Raw genomic sequence first — 19,272 nt, forward strand, 5'->3', positions numbered from 1 at the left:
TAAAAAGGAATGAAACAGTGTGGATATGTATTACATGGTATGAATTAACCTTTATTTAAAGTTCTTCCAAGACAATTTACTAGCAGATGTGCACAAACATATTTAACATTAAATATACATACCCAATTTAAAAATACAAGTAATTATATATCTTTACACTATAATTTCATGTGTAGTCATACAAATTCCACTATTTTAAAAATGCATGGCCTCAAATATTTGAGAATTATATGAAAAGATAGTTTGAAACAATTTACAGATCCCAGAAGTAGGCAGGAATAATAAGAAGAAAAGGTACTACTTTTAGTATTGAGTATTCTGTATTGTCCACCGTTTTGCTTTAACATTTAAATAAGCCGTTGCTTACAAATGTAACGGTTACTGATTTCACAGAGTTTAGAGTCAGCCACTCTTCTTGGACTATACACTACACAGTGCCCTGGAGTTGGAATTGGAAGCAATGAGAGTCTGCAACAAAGAAAAAAACATTAACATGGAAAAAAGAAATGAGAATGTTCAAGGATACTTGTTTATTAAATGACAGACTTTTAAAATCATTTAAGTGGGATATTAACAAACTGGAATTTTTCTATCAATAACCAGAATTTTCATGATTTTAAAGTATAGTACTGTGCAAAACTAAATTTTTCTCAATAATTAATAGTGTGGATGGCAGAGATTTTGTGTTTTGTTTTGTTGCTGTTGTCTATTTTGTTTATGAAGTACTGTGTGATTTAATCTGCAACAAAAAGCCAGAGCATAAATTCTGCAAATGCCATCTATATAAATGAAAATGAGATTCAAATATTTCAAAATTCAAATAAAAAGGCAGAAGATATTGGAAGATGCTAGGAACATTAAGCTCTAGCAGAATAATGAAAATGATGGATATAGCATTTTCTCTGAATTGCCTTTGTATGTGTTAGCATCTGTATATACATATAAGCTTTCAAATGCTTATACAAAAATGAAAATAAAACAGACATCGAAGTACTTATGAGGTCACAAGTACACTAACTTCATTTGGTTGAACATAAACTTGAATGTGCTACGTGAAGCCATGATTGTTATTCTGGGTGTGTCTATTTTTTATGTATTCTTATGCCCTATACAGTTTTTTAAGATATGAAACTCCTGGATGAGACTTTCAAGAGAAAAATAAAAAATTCTAAAAGAAAAAATGTAAAAGGTCAGAGACTTACAGATCTTGAGAGGGAGCTGAGCCATCTTCCCACAACCAGGCACCATGTTCTTTAGTAAAAGAGAGACCAGTCCAATAAAACATTTGGGTGCTTTTCATAAAAGCCTATTTAGAGAAAAGAAACAAACAAATTTAAATCTACTCCAAGTATAAAAGAAGTATTTTAAAGTATTTTAAAGGAAGTTAGTGCTCATGAAAAGATTGAGCCTGTCTATTATATAAACTAAAATCACACTTCTAATTTGAAAGCTACAGTCCTATGGCTTGGATATTTTAATTGATTAGGCCTTTTCCTTTATGGAGAAAAAACTAGTATATATGTCAGGTTTTAAAAGAATGAAATACATCATGAAGGCAGGTAGACTTTTCAAAGAATACATGTTAGTAGAGGAAAAATAACCAAATTCACTTCCTCAGAACAGCATTTTTAAGGATAAACTTCATGGGCATGGCCTTCTCAGCTTGCACTCGGCATAAATGCTGCATGCTTCTGGAGAATTTCTTCATTTTTTTCACCAGAATTGGGCAATTCTCATGATCATATGATCCATTACTGGCTTTGTATTATATCCTAGAAAGATAATGAAACCTACATAATTACAAAACAAATTATAAATTCTATCAGAAGAACTAAAAATCAGTCATTTGGTTCTTTGAGTAAAATTAGTAAAATTAATGGCTTGTAATTTCTTTGAGTTCTCCTCGACAAGTTTCTTATATTTTATTTGGTATCTATCTAGATTTTTATGCCAATATGTGAAGAATTTTTATAATGATTTGGTTTTTATAATGATTATTTCAAAGAACCTGAAAATGCCAGATCACAAGTCTATCCATTTTCTATCTGACAGAAAGATTGATTCAAAGCAATCATCTTAGACATCATTGTTTTAGAAGTCAAGTACAACACTGGGAACAAGAGTTAAGTACATGCCAATTCATCACTGTTTTGGAGCTGAAGAAGACTGGAATTGTGAGAGGCACAGAAATGACTGCTTTCTGTCCAAGTGTTCTTTTCATCAGAAATGAAGTAACAGTTGCACTGGTAGCCGATCCACTTTTCTTGGCAAGAACAGCAGTCAGGTACTAAGAGGAAAAACAAATTATGCTGACACTGAAATTTGTAAATTGTTTTCAATCTTATTTAATCATTACATCGTTATTTTCTGTTTATTAATTTTTTCTACAAATGTTTTTTGAGAATCTACTATATAGACCACAGTTCAGGGAGTATTAATGTGAACAAATCAAATGTGAAATTTTCCTCATGGCATTTACATTATGGAGCTACATTCAGAATTACAGTATATAACATCCAGGCATTTGAGTACATTTAGTGATAATTAGGTAAGTTATATAAAATAAATTCAGTATGTTTAAACAGCATGTAGCAAAGCATAGGATGGGGGACATTTAGAAAAACATATTTTGAGGAAATTATCCAAAGTGACCACTTTACTAAAAATAGAAGTTAAGTAGATGAAAGATTTATAGTAGATTTATAGTACAAAAATATTTTAGCATATTTCCTGAATCACAAAAGAACATAATATACTGAAAGAATTTGGATGTCTTTAAACCAGGCATGGTGGCCCAAGCCCAGCCCTCTGGAAACTGAGGCTGTGAGTTGAGACTATCCTGGGCTACCTAGTGAGGAACCTGTCTCAAAAACTGATATATTTGAATATTTTATTTTTCAACAGTGAAGCTAAATAAAACATTTAGCTTCAAGTCTAATTATATAGTTTATTGGTGACAGAACCTTAAAATTTCTTATCCATAGTAATAAAATTACGATGTATGGTAGACACTCAAGTCTTCACCAGATGAGTGGCACTGAAGTTGTTGGAATGAGATAGAAATGAAGTTCTGTACACTCATAACCTTTGGAAAGCTTAAAAGCTAGCTTTGAGCTAGCTTTCAATGAATAAATAAGATGTGTAATTAGAGAAATCTCTGTACTGCATCCTGAATCATACAAGTTGAACAAAAGGTAAAAAGAATGTGAAATAAGAATTAGCTGTCATATTTATTGTAGTTTAATGTTTATGTGTTACACAATCTGGAGCACTCATATTGAGAAAAAATCTTTCAGGCTAGTTTTTGCCTAATACATCAAATATATAAATCACGTACTACTACTATAGCTGAGGTCTGAAATATTCTCTAAAGTTTCATGTATGAAAGGCCTGGTCTCCATCCTGGCACATTAGGAAACAATGAAACCTTTGAGATATAAGGTGTTGAAAGGATTTAAGACATTGAGGTTTGCGATTAGAGAAAATAGGCCAGGCTTGGTGGCACATGCATGTAATCCCAGCACTCAGGAGACTGAGGCAGGAGGATCACTGCTAGTTTGAATCCAGGCTGGTCTACAAAGTAAGTTGAAGGCCAGCCCTAGCTGCATAGTAAAACTCTGCTCAAAAAGACAGAGAGAGAAAGAGAGAGAGAGAGAGAGAGAGAGAGAGAGAGAGAGAGAGAGAGAGAGAGATTGGCATTTTGTTCTTACTCTCTTTTATTTTCCAGTCATGAGATAAGTGATTCCACTTTTGCTTTAGTAGAATGTGCTGCCTGACCGTGTGCCCAAATGTAACAGGGCCAGCTCATCAAGGTTGAAAGCTGTACAACTGTGAGCCAAAATAAACCTTTTATCAGAATAAGTTGGTTATGTCAAGTATTTGTTGCAGTAATAGAAAGCTAATGCATGCATACCAATGTAATTTAGTCATTTTTACATTAGGAAATGGGGAAATGTGAGTATGCTACTGTCAGAACACTTACACCGCTAAGTACAATGTTATGTGTGAAAATCAAGACATTGTTTTCTTAATCTCTTATCAGACATAAGGTTTGCCAGTCAGTGAAACCCACCTTCCTGGAGTTCTTTGATGGGCTCTGGAGCAAGTGTTGGTTGAATACTTTGTTTAGTGAATGCTATAAAATATGATTAGAGATTTGATTAATTAGAATAGGTTTATGAAATGACAAATTATTAAACATTCATAAAATGAAACCTCTATTATTAAATGACATGATTAGGATTTTTATCATTATGTAGACTCATCAAGAGACACTTACTATTTTTCAACAAAATTCCCAAAGTAACCATCAGTATAAGGCATATTACTCCAAAGGTTCCAGAAATTATCCTCCACAGAGTGATTTGAGAAGCTGCAGAAAAAGACACAGGACATAGATTAATATTTTAAAGAACAAAAATGAGAACTGAAGTTTTTAAGAGCAGATATCAGCAGAGATGAATCCAAAGAATTCTTCATTTCATTAGGCATCAGAGGTGAGAGAGGGAGGCATCGAGTCCAGTGCCAGGCAACTGGACGTCAGTACAGATCTGGGAGGAGACCACCTACTGGGTGGAGAAATGGACTCTCACAGACCCTCTGAAAGCAGATGTGATTTTTCAAATAAAGGGACCTGAGTGGTAATTTATATGTTAAGGTAACACATGTGTTAGTTTGTCAGGTATACAGAACAAACGAAAAGAAGACAAATTATTACACTCAGCTGATGTGAATTAGGGTATCCAGAGTCCAGTAATGTTGCATGGAAAGAGACTAAAATAAAGGCTCCATTTGTACTGTTTATAGGCAGTAACTATCTTTTGACATTGAGCAAGTATTGGTACAGAAAACATTTTATGTAACTAAGTGAGCTGTTCAAAATTTGAGAAATCATCTTTTGTATTTTTCTTTTCAATGTTTATTTTAGAAACCTAACAATGTAAATGATTTCAGTTAGAAAGTTATTATTTAATTTCAGAAATTAAGCCAAAAATGCATTTATCAACAACTTTTTGCAGAAACTTATTTGATGTTGAGCAAAATTTGCAATTATTTCTCTGGAAATAATCTCATAATTTGATAATGAAGTAACCAAAAAATCCAGCTCTTAAATTTGATTCATCTATCTTTACCAGAAAGTGAAATGTAACTAATTTGTTGGATTGTTGCATTTCTTTTGGAGCAATTTATGTTGTTAATAACCAATAAACATATGTGACCACTAGAATTTACTATGCACACAGTAATATGCTTAATTATATGGTAACTAGAATTGACTATCAAGTAGTATGCCTATGCTTAGTAGTGTGATCTATATATCTGAGGCTAGTCATGAAGAACAATGTCCTTTACTTTACATTTTTGAATTTAAACATTTTTTGGACTTGTATTATTAGTTTGTTGAGCAATTACTGACTTTGATTCTGGTTTTCAGTGATTAAAAACAATGACAGTCATTTGAATTTATGAGCATAACGATGATTTGTTGAACTAAAAGTACTGCACATTTTTCACCTGCAGTTTTTCAGAAGGGCTAAGGAATATTCAAACGGCACCTCTATCTTTTTTTGGCTTTAACTAAAATGTTAAGTGTTACTATCACAACTGTTGCATTCCTTCTGTATTTGTTATCTGATTCTACTATCTGAATCTAGAGTTCACAGGTGGATTCTTTACAGTCAAATGTACTCATTACATTAAAATATTTTTTGTAGAAATTTACCACAGTGGATAATATCTTACCATGCAGAGCTCCATTAGCCATAAGAATTTTGGTAGGTTACAGTCAGTAAATAAAGTATTTTTAAAACAAATTCTTAATTTCATCACATAGGCATGTTGCTAGTGAAAAACTGGGAAATGAAGATATTTTCATCACTATTCATCACTCCTCCCAATTCCAAAACTTTTGTGCTATCAGATTCTTCAGAGAAGTTGTCCATATAGGTTTTTCTACAATCTCTATTTTAATGGATTTACTATTTGTTTTTAAATTAGCAGAGAAGCGTATACATCTATAGTAAGAAGAAATTAACAGGTCTCAAATCCTGTTAATGGGTTTATGTAAAGACACATATTTTTATTTTCCCAGAAAAGTCACATTTTAAATAATAGGACTGTGATTAGATAGATGAAGCAAATGGTTGGATAATACTTTTTCATGAGGTATTAAAGCTAGTGATCATCTAAGTCAGAAACCAAATAGAATTTTGTCTAGCTCCAAAGTATTTAATTTGTCATATTCTGTCATTGTCACAATGCACTACTTGGAAATGTGTTCTTTGCTAATCTCTACAGAGGTCATGTTCTGGTTAGTCAATTTGTAAAGGCATTATAGGGGGAAAAGATGCAGGAGCTGGTGGAAAGAGTTTCCAAAATCAAGGTATGGGGTGAGAACCTGAGTTCATTTCACAGCACATTGAACTGTGATATACAAACAAAGACTGTTTTCTTTTCTAAAAAAGATTTCATATTATCATATCCAAAATTACTTTTCCATAGACCTTTGCTCTTAAACTTTTAAACCCTAGGAGATTCTGTATTAACATTAGCATACCCTCAAACGTTGACGTCATTAACAATAATACAAATTTAGTCAAACTGATTCTTGGATGTTAAAATCTTCTAATCATTGTGTCAGTAATATTTGACACTCTCTATTAGGTTCATTTAGAATTTAGAAATATCCCTGTTAGAAGCTACTCTTTAAATCTGTTGAAAAGGTTTGCAAAAGATTTTGCTTCACACATATCATATTACAAATAAAAAATCAAGAAAATAAATGCAGAAAAATGTTGTACATGGAAAACATAAAAATATCTATCTTTAATTATGTTTTCTTTTTTCATAAATCACTGCTCTGAATTAGCTAATCCCTGAAATATACTTTCTAGTTATTTTTTTATTATTTAATGAATAGACTGCACATACCTGCCATGAGAATCAATTCTCCAAGCTCATGCAGAGAAGTCACGGAATGTAGTCATTTAAGAAAATTGATACTGAATCATGGAACTGAACAGAAGGCTAAAGATGAAGAAATTAAAAAGAAAAATATAAATTGTATACTTAATATCTTGAATCCTTTACTGGTGATATACATATATGTTGTATAAGAAATGATAAAATCACAAACTTCTAAGATGTTCTGGGAACCAAGGTACAGGAAATTCTCACTGTAACACAAACACTTTTAACGAGATTTAAAGACAGGAAATTCATTTAATGACTTCTAAATATTATAATCATCTTTAAAGATTATTTAAGAAATAAGGGAAAGATAAGCCAAATATAAATTTACTTAGAAAAAGAATCACCTAAGTTTTACATGTTTACAAGGATAAACATTTATTATGTACCTTGTGCAGAAAAAAAATTGAAAGCACTTAACAGATACTAATTTACCTCTGTAAATGAGTTGAGAGTGAAGTCATAAAATTTTGACTTTCTCCTTGATTGTTTAGGACAGGAAGAAATTTTAAAGGCTGAGTGAAGAAAACACTTCACTGGTTTCAACATTTCTTAACTTCATCCTTTAATGCAGCAGGTTAGCATACACATCAGATTAGTGTGCCAGGTGGGACTTCAGTGAGGTGTAGGAACCTCATGAAAAAGCTTTGAAGAGCTCAGCTACAGCTGTGGCTCCTGTATTGCTGCAAATAGATTCTGTGGTAAACTGCTGGGCAGGGCTTTGGTTTCCCTTCTGAAAATAACACACCACAGTTGGCAAACTTACCTGTTCTTAAAGTTGCAAACTCAAATAGTTTCACTAGTACTAGTGACGCGCACTAAGCCTCTTTCTTGGTCATTAGGCAAAAATGTTTACAAGGATCCACTGTCATCTGCTGATGAAACTGTGGGCATAAAGTAAAAGGGGCAGTAAAGGGTTCCATAATGAAGAATAATGAAGCATATTAGTATCCAGACAAGACGTTAAGAATCAGATCTATAAAAATCTACCATTTTAAGCAGCTTATTTTTTAAATTTTTGTGACTAAGCTTTCATTTGCGAATGTTAATTTATATTATGTTCAGAGTTCCAGGACTTTGAAATAAACCTGTGAAAAAAGTCATATAAATGATTATTTTAAGATTTTATAATTTGCTAATTGTAAATGGTGAGATAGTCTATGCTTATAAAATTATCTCTAGACAGTTAAAGTTTTTATTCATTATGTGCTAATCTTTGTATTGTATCACTTACAAGATTTTTCTTATCTCCTTTTTTGTCAGCTTTATAATATTTATACCTTTGTTCCTTAAATTTCAGGATTGAAGATACCAAAGACTATAAAGGAGATACATATAAAATCAATTAAATTGGGAAGGACAAACTGAATCTCTCTCAACGTTATCTTCCTCTAATAAGTCAAAAAGCAGACATTCATTTTACATAACTGTATGTCTTGCTTTAATGATTGTAGAAATTTTTAGTCTTTGTTTAACTTTAGACATATGAATAACTACAGTTGTACTAGATATACAGTAAAACCCTGGAGTGCAAGTGACTTATTCTCACTTCAGATGAGAAGAAGGAGATATGTAAAATCTCAGCAACAGCACAAAATTTTGCATCACCTGAATGAGGCTGTAGCAATGTGCATGATGAATCTGTTTAACGACAATGCAGTGTCAAGTTTTCAAGAAATCTTCAAAAGGAAGTAATGGCAAGCGTCATTGGATGTCTTCCTTGGTAAAGCTGCACAAAAACAAAAAGATTACATTGAGTCACGAGACATCAGTGATTGTACTAGAGATAATGAAACTCATCATACACAATAGCTCTTGTCTCTATTGTCTCCCTCACACCAGCCAAAAAAGTTTTCAAACATAAGTATAATTTGTAATTTGTTTACATTTTATATTTTTCTTTATTATTTTGTATTATAGCATTATAACCCTTTTTATATGAATATTTTTGGGCTATAGAATGAATTATCTGAATTTCCACTAATTTTATGGGGAAATTTGCTTTGATTTATGAATGCTTTGAATAAGCAAGTTTCCAGAACAAATAATGCTTACAACTCAAGGTTTTACTCTACACTATTATGTGTTAAAATATCTGTATATATGTGAAGTAGAATATCTGCACACACACCATTGACACTATGCAGTCTGATTTTTAAGTAAAATTAAACTTTATTAACTGATGCCACCCTCTAGCCTGGCTGTTGTAGAATACACAAATCAGGATCAAGCATACCCCAAAGAAATGATGATCCTGGTCTTTGCAGAGCAGAAAAGCATCTCATGATTGCATGCCTAGGATCAGATGTGTGTCCTGTGGCCCACCCATTGTGGGATGATACCCACAAGGAAGAAGACACGAATCAGCTGCCTAAATAAGGCACTCCAAATCAGCTTAGGCAAGGAACAATTTGTGACAAAAACCTCCCCTTTTTCTTGAGTTGGCTTTTTGAATAAAGTCAGTGTTCTTGCCTCAACACTTTGTCTTTCAAAACAATTGACTTTTTCTGCAGTGAGCTGGGAAACATAGTTCCAGTAGCACTGTAACTCTACCAGGCTGACCTCGCACAAAGCCTCTGTCTAGTAAAGGTAATAGATAACTACGGCATAATTTATTAATAACACAGTAGAGATTCATACAACATGTAAACTGGAAGAGTCACTTGAGGTGCTTTGAGTCAGTTTTATGAGAAAAAGTTTAGAAAATATTATTGATGTTTTTAGTTGAGATAACCTATCTTTGTGATTCTAAGGAATTTGTTTTTATCCTATTATCTGGGGTTTCCAAAAAAAATGTTTTGTGACCTATGCTACATTTTATAACATAATTTTTAAATAAGATTATTTTTTGGTTATGGAGCCCTTCAGAAAACTGAAAGAGAAAGGAATGGCCTGTTGCCTGTTAACTTTATCCCAGGTCCTTGAAATCTGATTCTCGGTCCCATGCTTGACATGCAAAGAAGAGTGTTGGGTGTTGTTACTCTAGGATGATAACCTGTCAGAGTGCTGACCAACAGGCACCCAAAAAGGATATCTCATATTTGTAAGCACTGTTCGTGTTTTCAAAATGATGTGCAAGATTGTAGAAAGTGCTGTTGAGATAATTTGATTAATTTTCATTCTTCCCCTTCAGTACTCAGTAAAGCACAGAATATTTTCCTTTATGCTAAAGTAATAGATTTTTTCATGGACACAAAGTAGAAACATCTTCCATCTTCAATGGAAAAATAGTACTCATATTTAAAAAGATTAATCTATGCAACAGACAGTGAATATAACCAAAGCACAATATAGACATATGTGTGGTAATGTGAGAGTGAAAGCTATTATTTTGTACAATTGTATAATTATGTTAATAATTATAATTTCAGAAATAAATGCTTACAAATGGATACTTCTGGTTTTCTGTAGTTCTAGGTGTTGAATCCTGGGATTTCACACTGAGCTAAATACACAGTCTTCTCCTCCTTTTTTTTTTTTTTTTTTTTTTTTTTTCTTTTTTCTTTTCTTGACTTTGATATAGGTCTTGCTAAGTGTCTAAATTGCCCAGGCTGCAATCAGGCTTCCCAAGTGGTGCAATTACAGTGTATGCCACCACTCCCTGCTAAAATGAATCAGCTGTAAATACACTTAAATTACTGTATTTTCCCAGGTTTTGCACCAATACTGGTTTTGCAAAAAGTTTCAGGTTAAGATTATGAAATGATTACCGGGTATTCACTAAATGTTTGGCATTCTTCTAAGAGCCATAAATGCAGCAGGATCTCCTGGAAGAAACAGTAACTTTGTTTTCCAGTGCTTTCACTGCACTACAATAGTGAATCAGAACACACATGTGGAACAAGTGTATATGATGAAGAAATATGTGACAGAAAAGGGGACTTGAAAATGCCAAGCAAAAAAGGTATATGAGATATTACAGAAAAAATTCAAATGAGAGGATGAGGAAAACCTTTGCTATGAAAGACGGGTGAGCAAACACAGGAAAAGACGTGAATGAGCAAGCTAGGTGGCGGGGAGAGAAGCACATGTCTGTGGCATCCACAGTTGCACAAGTAATCACTTGCCTTTCTCTTGTTTTCTAGAACTGTCCTCAAACTATGTCTCAAAATGTGTAATCCTACTAGTGCTTCCCTATACCATATTTAGCTGTACCAAAAACAATGACTAAAATTCTTCCAAGAAGGGGCTGGGGATGTAGCTCAGCGGCATAAGTGCCTGCCTTGCAAGTGTGTGGTTGTGAGTTCGATCCCTGATACAGATTTAAAAAAAAAAAAAAAAAAAAAAAGACAAAAAAATTCTTCCAAGAAATGAGATATCTTTTATATGTAAAAATATGTTTTATAGTGGTATATAAATGCTTTCATATAAAAATAAGTCTCTGACTCTTTTTACTCTTACAAATTTTTTGTCCCATGCTTTCATGTAAAAATAAGTTTCTGACTCTTTTTACTCTTACAAATTTTTTGTCCCATGGTGATTGCTGAAGGAATGTTAAATAATGTCCAATAACCAAAGTTTTACTTCCTGCTCCTAAAAATGCTCATGATTAAAATTCGTAATTGATCTAAACTTGTTGAAAGTTATGACTTTCACAGGAAAAAATATTTCTTGTTGGAAAGACCCCTACAGCCAAAAATCTATTAGGATAAATACTTATGGCATGTTTTATGTTTATTATACCATGAAACAGAAAGGGAAAATGCTCATATTCGTGGCATAGCCTTACCAGCCTATTGTTGAGAGGTATGAATGTGAATTCAGGCCACTTTTGAGTGATTTTTGATAGAGTACTTTTGGGCACTCAGTCTAAAGTGGCTCAGAGAAAACGAGAGAGAGAGAGAGAGAGAGAGAGAGAGAGAGAGAGAGAGAAGAAGAAGAAGAAGAAGAAGAAGAAGAAGAAGGAGACAAAGGAAGAGACTTTTAATGTGGGCATGGGAGAGCTTCACGGGGCAGGGGCACAGAGGCTCTCAAATAAGAACAAAGAAGTGGGACTACTTTTATCAGTTTGGCTGGGGGGAAGAGTCTGAGAGGTGGGGAAAATGACATGTTAATCACTAATCTGAAGAAGCATCTGCCTGTGTAAAACAGGAGACAGAAAGATTTATTGGAGGCTGAGAGTGAAGGCAACAGGAGGTTTATCTCTGGAATGAGAAGGAGAACATAGAAGCTACTCTTGGAGAGATAAATTGTTTCTCTGGGTCCGGTACCAAGTTGGAAGGATACAGCTAAACCCCAGGCTAGCAGATCCTATCAATATTCATCTATAAATATTCACATTTATGTAATAGCATCACTTGCTGGATATAGCATACACTTGTATGTCACACATTGTTCTCTTTTATACAGAACGACTTGTTTAATAAATCTACTAATCTCATATCTACCCCTCCATGCTCCTAATGGGTCTGCATTCTGACTTCTAACCTATACTCTACGTTACACATTCCTCTTTCTGTTAGGTAAGTCTCTCCAAGGCTTTTTGTCATTACAAAGCAGTGTGTTCTTTCCTGGGCAAAAATGTTTACAGAGCTATGGATATGAATGAAGCCCATGACCTACAGTCCACAAAAAGACAAATCCATACTCAAATTTTAAAAATTGCTACCCTATTATATAACAAATTTAAATTTCTATCAATGCAATTCCGTGTGCGTACACAAGGCAGAACATAATGAAAATATACGTGATGGGTCAGGGATCTAGCTTAGCGGCATAAGCACCTGATTGTTTCATGAGTTCGATCCCCGGTACCATCAAAAAAGAAAAGAAAGAAAGAGAAAGCAAGCAAGAAAATACATGTGCAAACCATTGAGCTCTAACACAATACTCACCTCGTCATGTTCTGCTCCTGTCAGCCTGCCAGGAAAGGTAACATGGGAGCCCAGTTGATCTTTCTGGTCTATTTCAGAATCTGTATACCTCAAACCGTGTCTGAGACACAGAAGACTTTTTATTTATTTATTTATTCATTTATTTATTTATTTATTTAGGCTCTTTTGAGGCAGGGTCTTGCTGTGTAGTTCAGATTGGCCTTGAAGTCACTAAGTAACACAGGTTTGCTTCAAATTCAAAACAGTCCTCCTGCTTTAACTTCCCAAGTGCTGGGATTTTGAGCAAGAGCCACCACGCCAAGTCAGCCACAGCTGACTTTTAACATAATTAACTGTTTAATGAATAAAAAGGGGTATGGTCCTATGTGACTCAGCTACTCCCTTTTGGATATCTTCCCAGACTTAATAGCATCTTACCACAGTGATGTACACACATTTGTAGCAGCACAGTTTGTAATAGCTAAATCTTGGAAGGAAACCAAATGCCCACCAATCAATGAATGTATAAAATAGGTGTGGTTTTGTTTATTTAATGAAGTATTACTCAGACATAAAGAAAGATAAAATTGAGACACTTGTAACTAAATCGATGGACCTTGAGATCATAATCATAAGTAAAATAAATTGGACACAAGCATAAATGTCATATTATTTCTCTAGTGTGAGAAGCTGAAAATGTGAATAAGAACATAAATGTATAGTAGATATTGTGAAATAGGAAGAAATTGCCCAAAAGGAAAATAGGGAGGAAAGGGGAAAGGAAAAACAGGAAAGAAAAACATGAGAAAATTATAATATGAAAACTGAACTTTGTGAATAAGGAGGGGAAGGCGATTTGAAGAGGAAATGGGGGAAAAAAGAGGAGTCAAGATTTATCATATACAGATACAAATTCCCAATAATGAATGTGGTCGTTATGTATACCTAAGTTGTACCAATACACTTAAATTTAAATAAGTAAGTAAATAGGTAAATTAGTGAATATCTGAAGGAATGGGTGGTTCTAGTGATAAGATTTATAAAAACTAAATGACACGAATATATACTGAAGTCATAATCAAAATATCTGCCTCATTAGTGTAAAAACTCTGATATTGATGAGGCAAAGAAAAGCTAAGCAAACAAAAATTCTAGAAAAATAATAGCACAAAGATAAAAAAATTTCAAATGTAGATTATTTAGCATTCAAAACTACCTTCTACTTAATCCTGAACAGGTAAGAGTTTTCTCTGTTTATTCTTCCTACTAAAAATAAAGTGGTAAAAGTCAGTACTTATATTTTCTTTTGCTTTTCTTTAATCTTTAAATTTAAGTAGGTTCAATAACAACTTTAGAATTCATTCTCAACATCTGTAAACAGTAAAATGCAACTGAATAGTTTACTGGAAATATATTGTGACCATGGTTTAATTTATAGACGTATAATATACTAAAAAACTTATCTAGCTTTCAAATGTGTGTGTGTGTGTGTGTGTGTGTCTGTCTGTCTGTCTTTCTGCCTGATGTGGATACTGGGGCCCAGAGAACATTCATCATTGTTTACAGTAAGTTTGTAGATTAAATGAAAATCTCTCGATCCTGCTATATTCCTGGCCTATTGCTTTGCTCAAACCTTAGTCATCGGCTTAGTACACTCTGTGGGTGTGAAAAGTGTGGCTGACACGTTAACATATCACTCTGTACACTACAGAATATCTCCAACCACACAGTTGCTGCTACTTGAAATAACAGTCCAGAGAAACAATACCAATGAGGTGACAGTATAATCGTAGGAATGAAATGGAGGATAATGAGCAGAGCAGACATCATGTCTGATGAAAAGATGCTATTTCAAAAGCTTTGGTCACAACCATTTATCTGATCAAGAAGCAGAAGATAGTATCATTGGGGAAAAAAAGACCAAAAGTGAGACTTAGCCCTGCGAATGTGACTGATCTCTATCACTAAGAGCATTATTTGTGTCATTCTGGCAAGTCTGACCACAGGAAACAGCACTAAATTAAAGACTGTGACAACATTTACACGTTAAAGGAACAGAAATAAGTCAAACAGAAAAATAACATGAAGACCATAAACCATTGATTGGGCTATAAATATTAGAATCATTTTTTTCACAATATCTTTCTTAGTTGAAATGTTCTTCTTATAGAGTGCTTAAAAGGTGGTATATTTTGTGGGTGGAAATAATACGTAAAGATACAAAAGAAATAGCCCTTTCACTGTCAGGCAGAAAATGTTAGAGAATACTATGGCAAAAATGATTATGATTCTTGGTATCAGAAGCATCTCTTAAACTGCTGTAGAAAGAGCTTTACTAGGGGCGGGGGATTTAGCTCAGCGGCATAAGCACCTGCCTTGCAAGCAGGCAGTTGTGAGTTCGATCCCCGGTACAGATAAAAAAAAAAAAAAAAAAAAAAAAAAAAAAAAAAAAAAAAAAAAAAAGAGCTTTACTAATGCCAGTAAGAGTATTGTCAAGGTTGCTATTTACATAACTACAATTATAAATATATAGAACTTGTATTAAGAGGAATTCTAGATCTCTCCCCAAGTTCCTATTAACCCTTATCACCATGGAATAATAGTAGACCTAGAAAGTTCTCAAAATACAAATGAAAAAAGTTCACATTAGGTGAAAAAAAAGCTAATATGATGAATTAGAAGTCAGTATAGAAGCTTTAATTTTTGCAGAATATATTAAAAGAACTATTATCAATCATTTGCAAGACTCATTAAATAGCACTTATAGTATTAGTACAATGAAAATTTAAGACCTTATTTTACAAATAGGTATAAAGTTATATTTTAAAAACACTATGTTATCACATTGATTATTTTGTTTTTAATTGGCAAACAATTATCTATGTTATGGATACAAGGTGATATGTGAATTTATTACACAGGCTTACAATGTGGAATGATGAAATCAAACATCATGTTTTAACTGAAGAACTGTTATTCTAATATAGGGTAATAAGAAATATAGTCAGCTTGAGACACAAATGATATCCAACAAAGTCAGCAAAGGAGAAATAAAGCAAAACTACATCTGCAATTTTTCTTTTATACATAGTGTTTTCTTATCATGTCTTTAAGGAAGTAGAAATTAAAGTTAGCTTAAGTCTAATGTGCAGGCCCATATTTCCTTATTAAAAATCCTTCTAGAGAAATCTGTTAAGGTTTTAATTTTTTATATTTTATAAATATTTAATAAATACATTTGAATTAAACTACCAGTGGAATATGAGGCTCACTTGATAATCATGCCCATTAATATTTCCTCCACAACATTCAAATATAAAAATGATACTTAGCTTAGTTCATATTTGGGAAGCCAACACATAAGTTTTTTACTTCATAGATGTATGGAGTTTGGTATTCTGAATAAGGTATCAGAGACACTTCTTCATGCTATTATCTTAATAAATTATTCTCAATTTATTCTTATGAGATATTTCTAAATTCCTTCCTTCCTTTATTAACTCTTCTACAAGTGATTGCATGTCGATAGCGTATCTGAGTTATGTACATGTTACAGTAGTGAGACTGCCATGAAGAATGGACAAATTTTATTGAATGCATCTCTTCACTAGTTAATGTATTGATAATTCTTCTAATGGGGTATGGGAAGCATTTCTCCTGAAACACTTCTGTTCTACGCCTTGGTGGAGTTGGTATCTTCCAGGCTATCAGGCATTTTCATCTTTGACCTTGATGGTCTTTCTCTGCTCTGCTTGTATTCCTGCCAAATGCATTTTATCATTTCCCCACTCAAACAGTTTTGGTATAGTTCATGTGATGGGAATCCTGGGTTGAGCTTTGGAAGTTAGAAAGAGGAACAAGCTTGGCGTTTTCCTTTTCTCTCTCTGTTTCAATCTGTATGGTCTGCAGTGGGGGTACACACTGTGCACTTTTAACTCCTTCCCAAAAGCCCCTGCACCCCCAGCACTCACTGTGCACCATCTTCTTCAGTCCCAGCGACCATGGAGAGGCTCTGGTGAGCTCCCTCCATCCTTGTTTCTTCCAGCCCTGAGTATGGTGCCGGATGTCTGTCTTACCTTTAACCTTCATCTTACCCTCTGCCTGTTTGAATTCTCTACTGTCGGGTTCTGTCCTAGATTCTCGATCTCCCAAACAAGTGTACGGCAGAGGTTAAATAAAAAGAGAGAAATTGTATGATTTGTAGGGCTCCAGGAGGGTCAAAACCCTTTAATTAAGCTTGAGGCTTCAAGGGTAAAGACAAAGGATTGTCTGGATCAGTCCACTTATAAGAGGACCAAGGACAAAGGGCGGAGAAACTGAGGAAGTACTGAGAAAGTACTGAGCAGGACCTTGGGAGTCACTTCAAGGACGTATCCAAGTAATGAATCAAGTCAGTCTACCATGAAGACATGGTAGAAGTGAGACTGTAGGAGTAATCTTTGCAGCCTCTACCTTGTTAATTGGGGTAGGAAGCCACAATAGCTGTGGCCTTATCTTGCCCTTTGAGGTATCTTTGGCCTCACAGGCCACTACAGGCCTCAGCTAGCACCAGTGATTCATAGAGGTTCACTTACTATGAATCAGCTCCCGTCACCAGGCAAAGGGCTGGGGCCTAGGACAGACTCACAGATAAACATAGAAAGCCAATTAGTAAAATTTAAATCCTGCTCAGAGCCGCTTTGCTTCATTGTCTCGAACACTCTACTTACTTTATAAATATGGCCATGTACTACATGACCTTTGTCTAATGACATGACACGTGCATTGTTTTCCTATTTGGATCCTTGAAAACAATCAATCTACTTTAAAAAAATACAAGATATTTGCTACACTTTTGCTTACCTAATTGTTTTTCTGGCTTCATTTCCCATTCCTCTTCCCCTATTTACTCCACTTCTGCCTTCTTACCATTTGTTAAACATACAAAATTGCTTTTATCCTAGAGATTTTCACTGCTACTGCAAAATCCCAACTTAAGCAATTTTGAAGTTTTCTCTTTCATTTCACTGAGGACTACTCAAATGTCACTTTCCTGTGAGAACTACTCAAATGTTGGGTGTGGCTCTTTAAGCATCTTTCCTAAACTTGTACCATATCATTCCACAGAGCCTGCATAATTTTTCACTTCAGGTAACAAAATGAAAATGGCTTCATAGCACCCAACTGCAGTTCAAACTCAAAGATGAGTCACTATTTTAAATATGTTCTCACATGTAAATTTGTTAAGCATATTTTATTGGCTATCTACACGTCTATAGCAATTTTATGATTATGTAATTATCCTAGCGTTTTTCCAAGCTTATAGGTAATTTTAAAGAAATCAAATGTTTTTTAAACTGCTTAAAAATGACATAAAAACTCATAGGGTATGATAATAAAAATACCAGATAATCTAGAAGATTAAAACTATAAATAGTTATTGATATTTTTAAAAAACCAAAAATAAAAATGATTTATGACAACAACTATAGGGATTCTGTAACCAAAGGAAAATAAAGGGACAAATACATCAAGTGTCAGCAAAATGGCTGCCATCGGTCAGCATAAACAGGAAGCTTTTATTGAGATAAAGAACAAAGAAACTCATATTGTGCATGCTTATATTATATAACTTGTTTGCTTCTTGTTCTTATGGAACCTCGTGCTTTTATCTTGGGGGATCTTTCAAGGCCTGCACTTTCTACAAAGACACTGTCAATCAGATGTGTCCAGGACAAAATGGAGTCAGAGCAGCCTCTCTACAAATAACTATACGATTTCCAAAATTCTTATTCCTAAAGCCAGAACAATTCTAATAACTTGAATAATGTTTCTGTAAATTTAGAGTTAGGCAAAGTCAGCAAGTATTATAAGAATATATCTATTATACTGAATTTAATATTTTATTAAATTATTTAGATTTGGTATGCTGACAGTTTCTAGTAAAATGACCAATTCTTAGATAATATAAAACTTGTAGACATATTCTGTCTTTCAGCAACTCAAACCTGTAGTTAGGTGCAATAAAATAAATTAGTGAATTTTAATCAAAGAGTTTCTCTCTGTGCATCTTCCAGTTAACACAAGCTACATTTGAATATTTCCCTTAGTTATTATTATTACTTTATTTTACTTTACTCCAACTGTGTGTTCTAAGAGATATAAAGAAAGAATAATGAAGGACACATAACAAAGAGAGAAATTAGTTCTCTCTCTCTCTCTCTCTCTTTCTCTCTCTCTCTCTCTCTCTGTTTTCAATTCTCATTATGGTAACAGCTCTAGTGCTCAGTCTGTGTCTTGGGGTAAAGCCCCAGGAAGTCCCTGGAAAATTCCCATGGACTCCTGTACCCAGAGCTCCCATCACATCAGCAATGATCATGCACTGTTTTATTGTCTGGTTAAGATTATTATTACCAGCCTCCCATACCATCTGTTCAAGCTCTGTGTCACAGCAGAAAGTCATTTTGCACTGGATCTCTCTTAGCTATTGAGGTTATGACAGATAACCCTA

The 19,272-nt window shown here is 33.9% G+C and overlaps 2 protein-coding genes across 4 annotated transcripts in view; both read right to left on the reverse strand.

The window, feature by feature from the left end:
* Positions 1–30: 30 nt before the first annotated feature.
* The window catches only part of LOC100724198 (natural killer cells antigen CD94-like), a 20,885-nt gene continuing 1,643 nt past the window's right edge, over positions 31–19,272 (reverse strand). Inside the window, exons 2-11 of one of the 3 annotated variants that reach the window (XM_063238223.1) lie at positions 12,804–12,903; positions 8,578–8,698; positions 7,736–7,853; positions 7,405–7,652; positions 6,931–7,026; positions 4,280–4,372; positions 4,073–4,135; positions 2,136–2,287; positions 1,203–1,306; positions 31–468 (exon numbers count right to left, since the gene is read on the reverse strand). In XM_063238223.1, the coding sequence (XP_063094293.1) occupies positions 348–468; positions 1,203–1,306; positions 2,136–2,287; positions 4,073–4,135; positions 4,280–4,372; positions 6,931–6,937 (540 nt within the window). In that variant the 5' untranslated portion in view covers positions 6,938–7,026; positions 7,405–7,652; positions 7,736–7,853; positions 8,578–8,698; positions 12,804–12,903 and the 3' untranslated portion in view covers positions 31–347. The remainder of the gene's footprint in view (positions 469–1,202; positions 1,307–2,135; positions 2,288–4,072; positions 4,136–4,279; positions 4,373–6,930; positions 7,027–7,404; positions 7,653–7,735; positions 7,854–8,577; positions 8,699–12,803; positions 12,904–19,272) is intronic. The other 2 variants (XM_023565288.2, XM_023565289.2) reach the window with 2 other exon arrangements.
* LOC134473570 (killer cell lectin-like receptor subfamily E member 1) overlaps positions 16,572–19,272 on the reverse strand; it is a 14,324-nt gene continuing 11,623 nt past the window's right edge. Inside the window, exon 7 of the mRNA XM_063238285.1 lies at positions 16,572–16,927. Within this exon, the coding sequence (XP_063094355.1) occupies positions 16,572–16,927 (356 nt within the window). The remainder of the gene's footprint in view (positions 16,928–19,272) is intronic.

This window comes from Cavia porcellus, unplaced genomic scaffold, assembly GCF_034190915.1.
Source record: "Cavia porcellus strain 051 isolate PalLab524CR breed Dunkin Hartley unplaced genomic scaffold, mCavPor4.1 scaffold_27, whole genome shotgun sequence".
Lineage (NCBI taxonomy): Eukaryota > Metazoa > Chordata > Mammalia > Rodentia > Caviidae > Cavia > Cavia porcellus.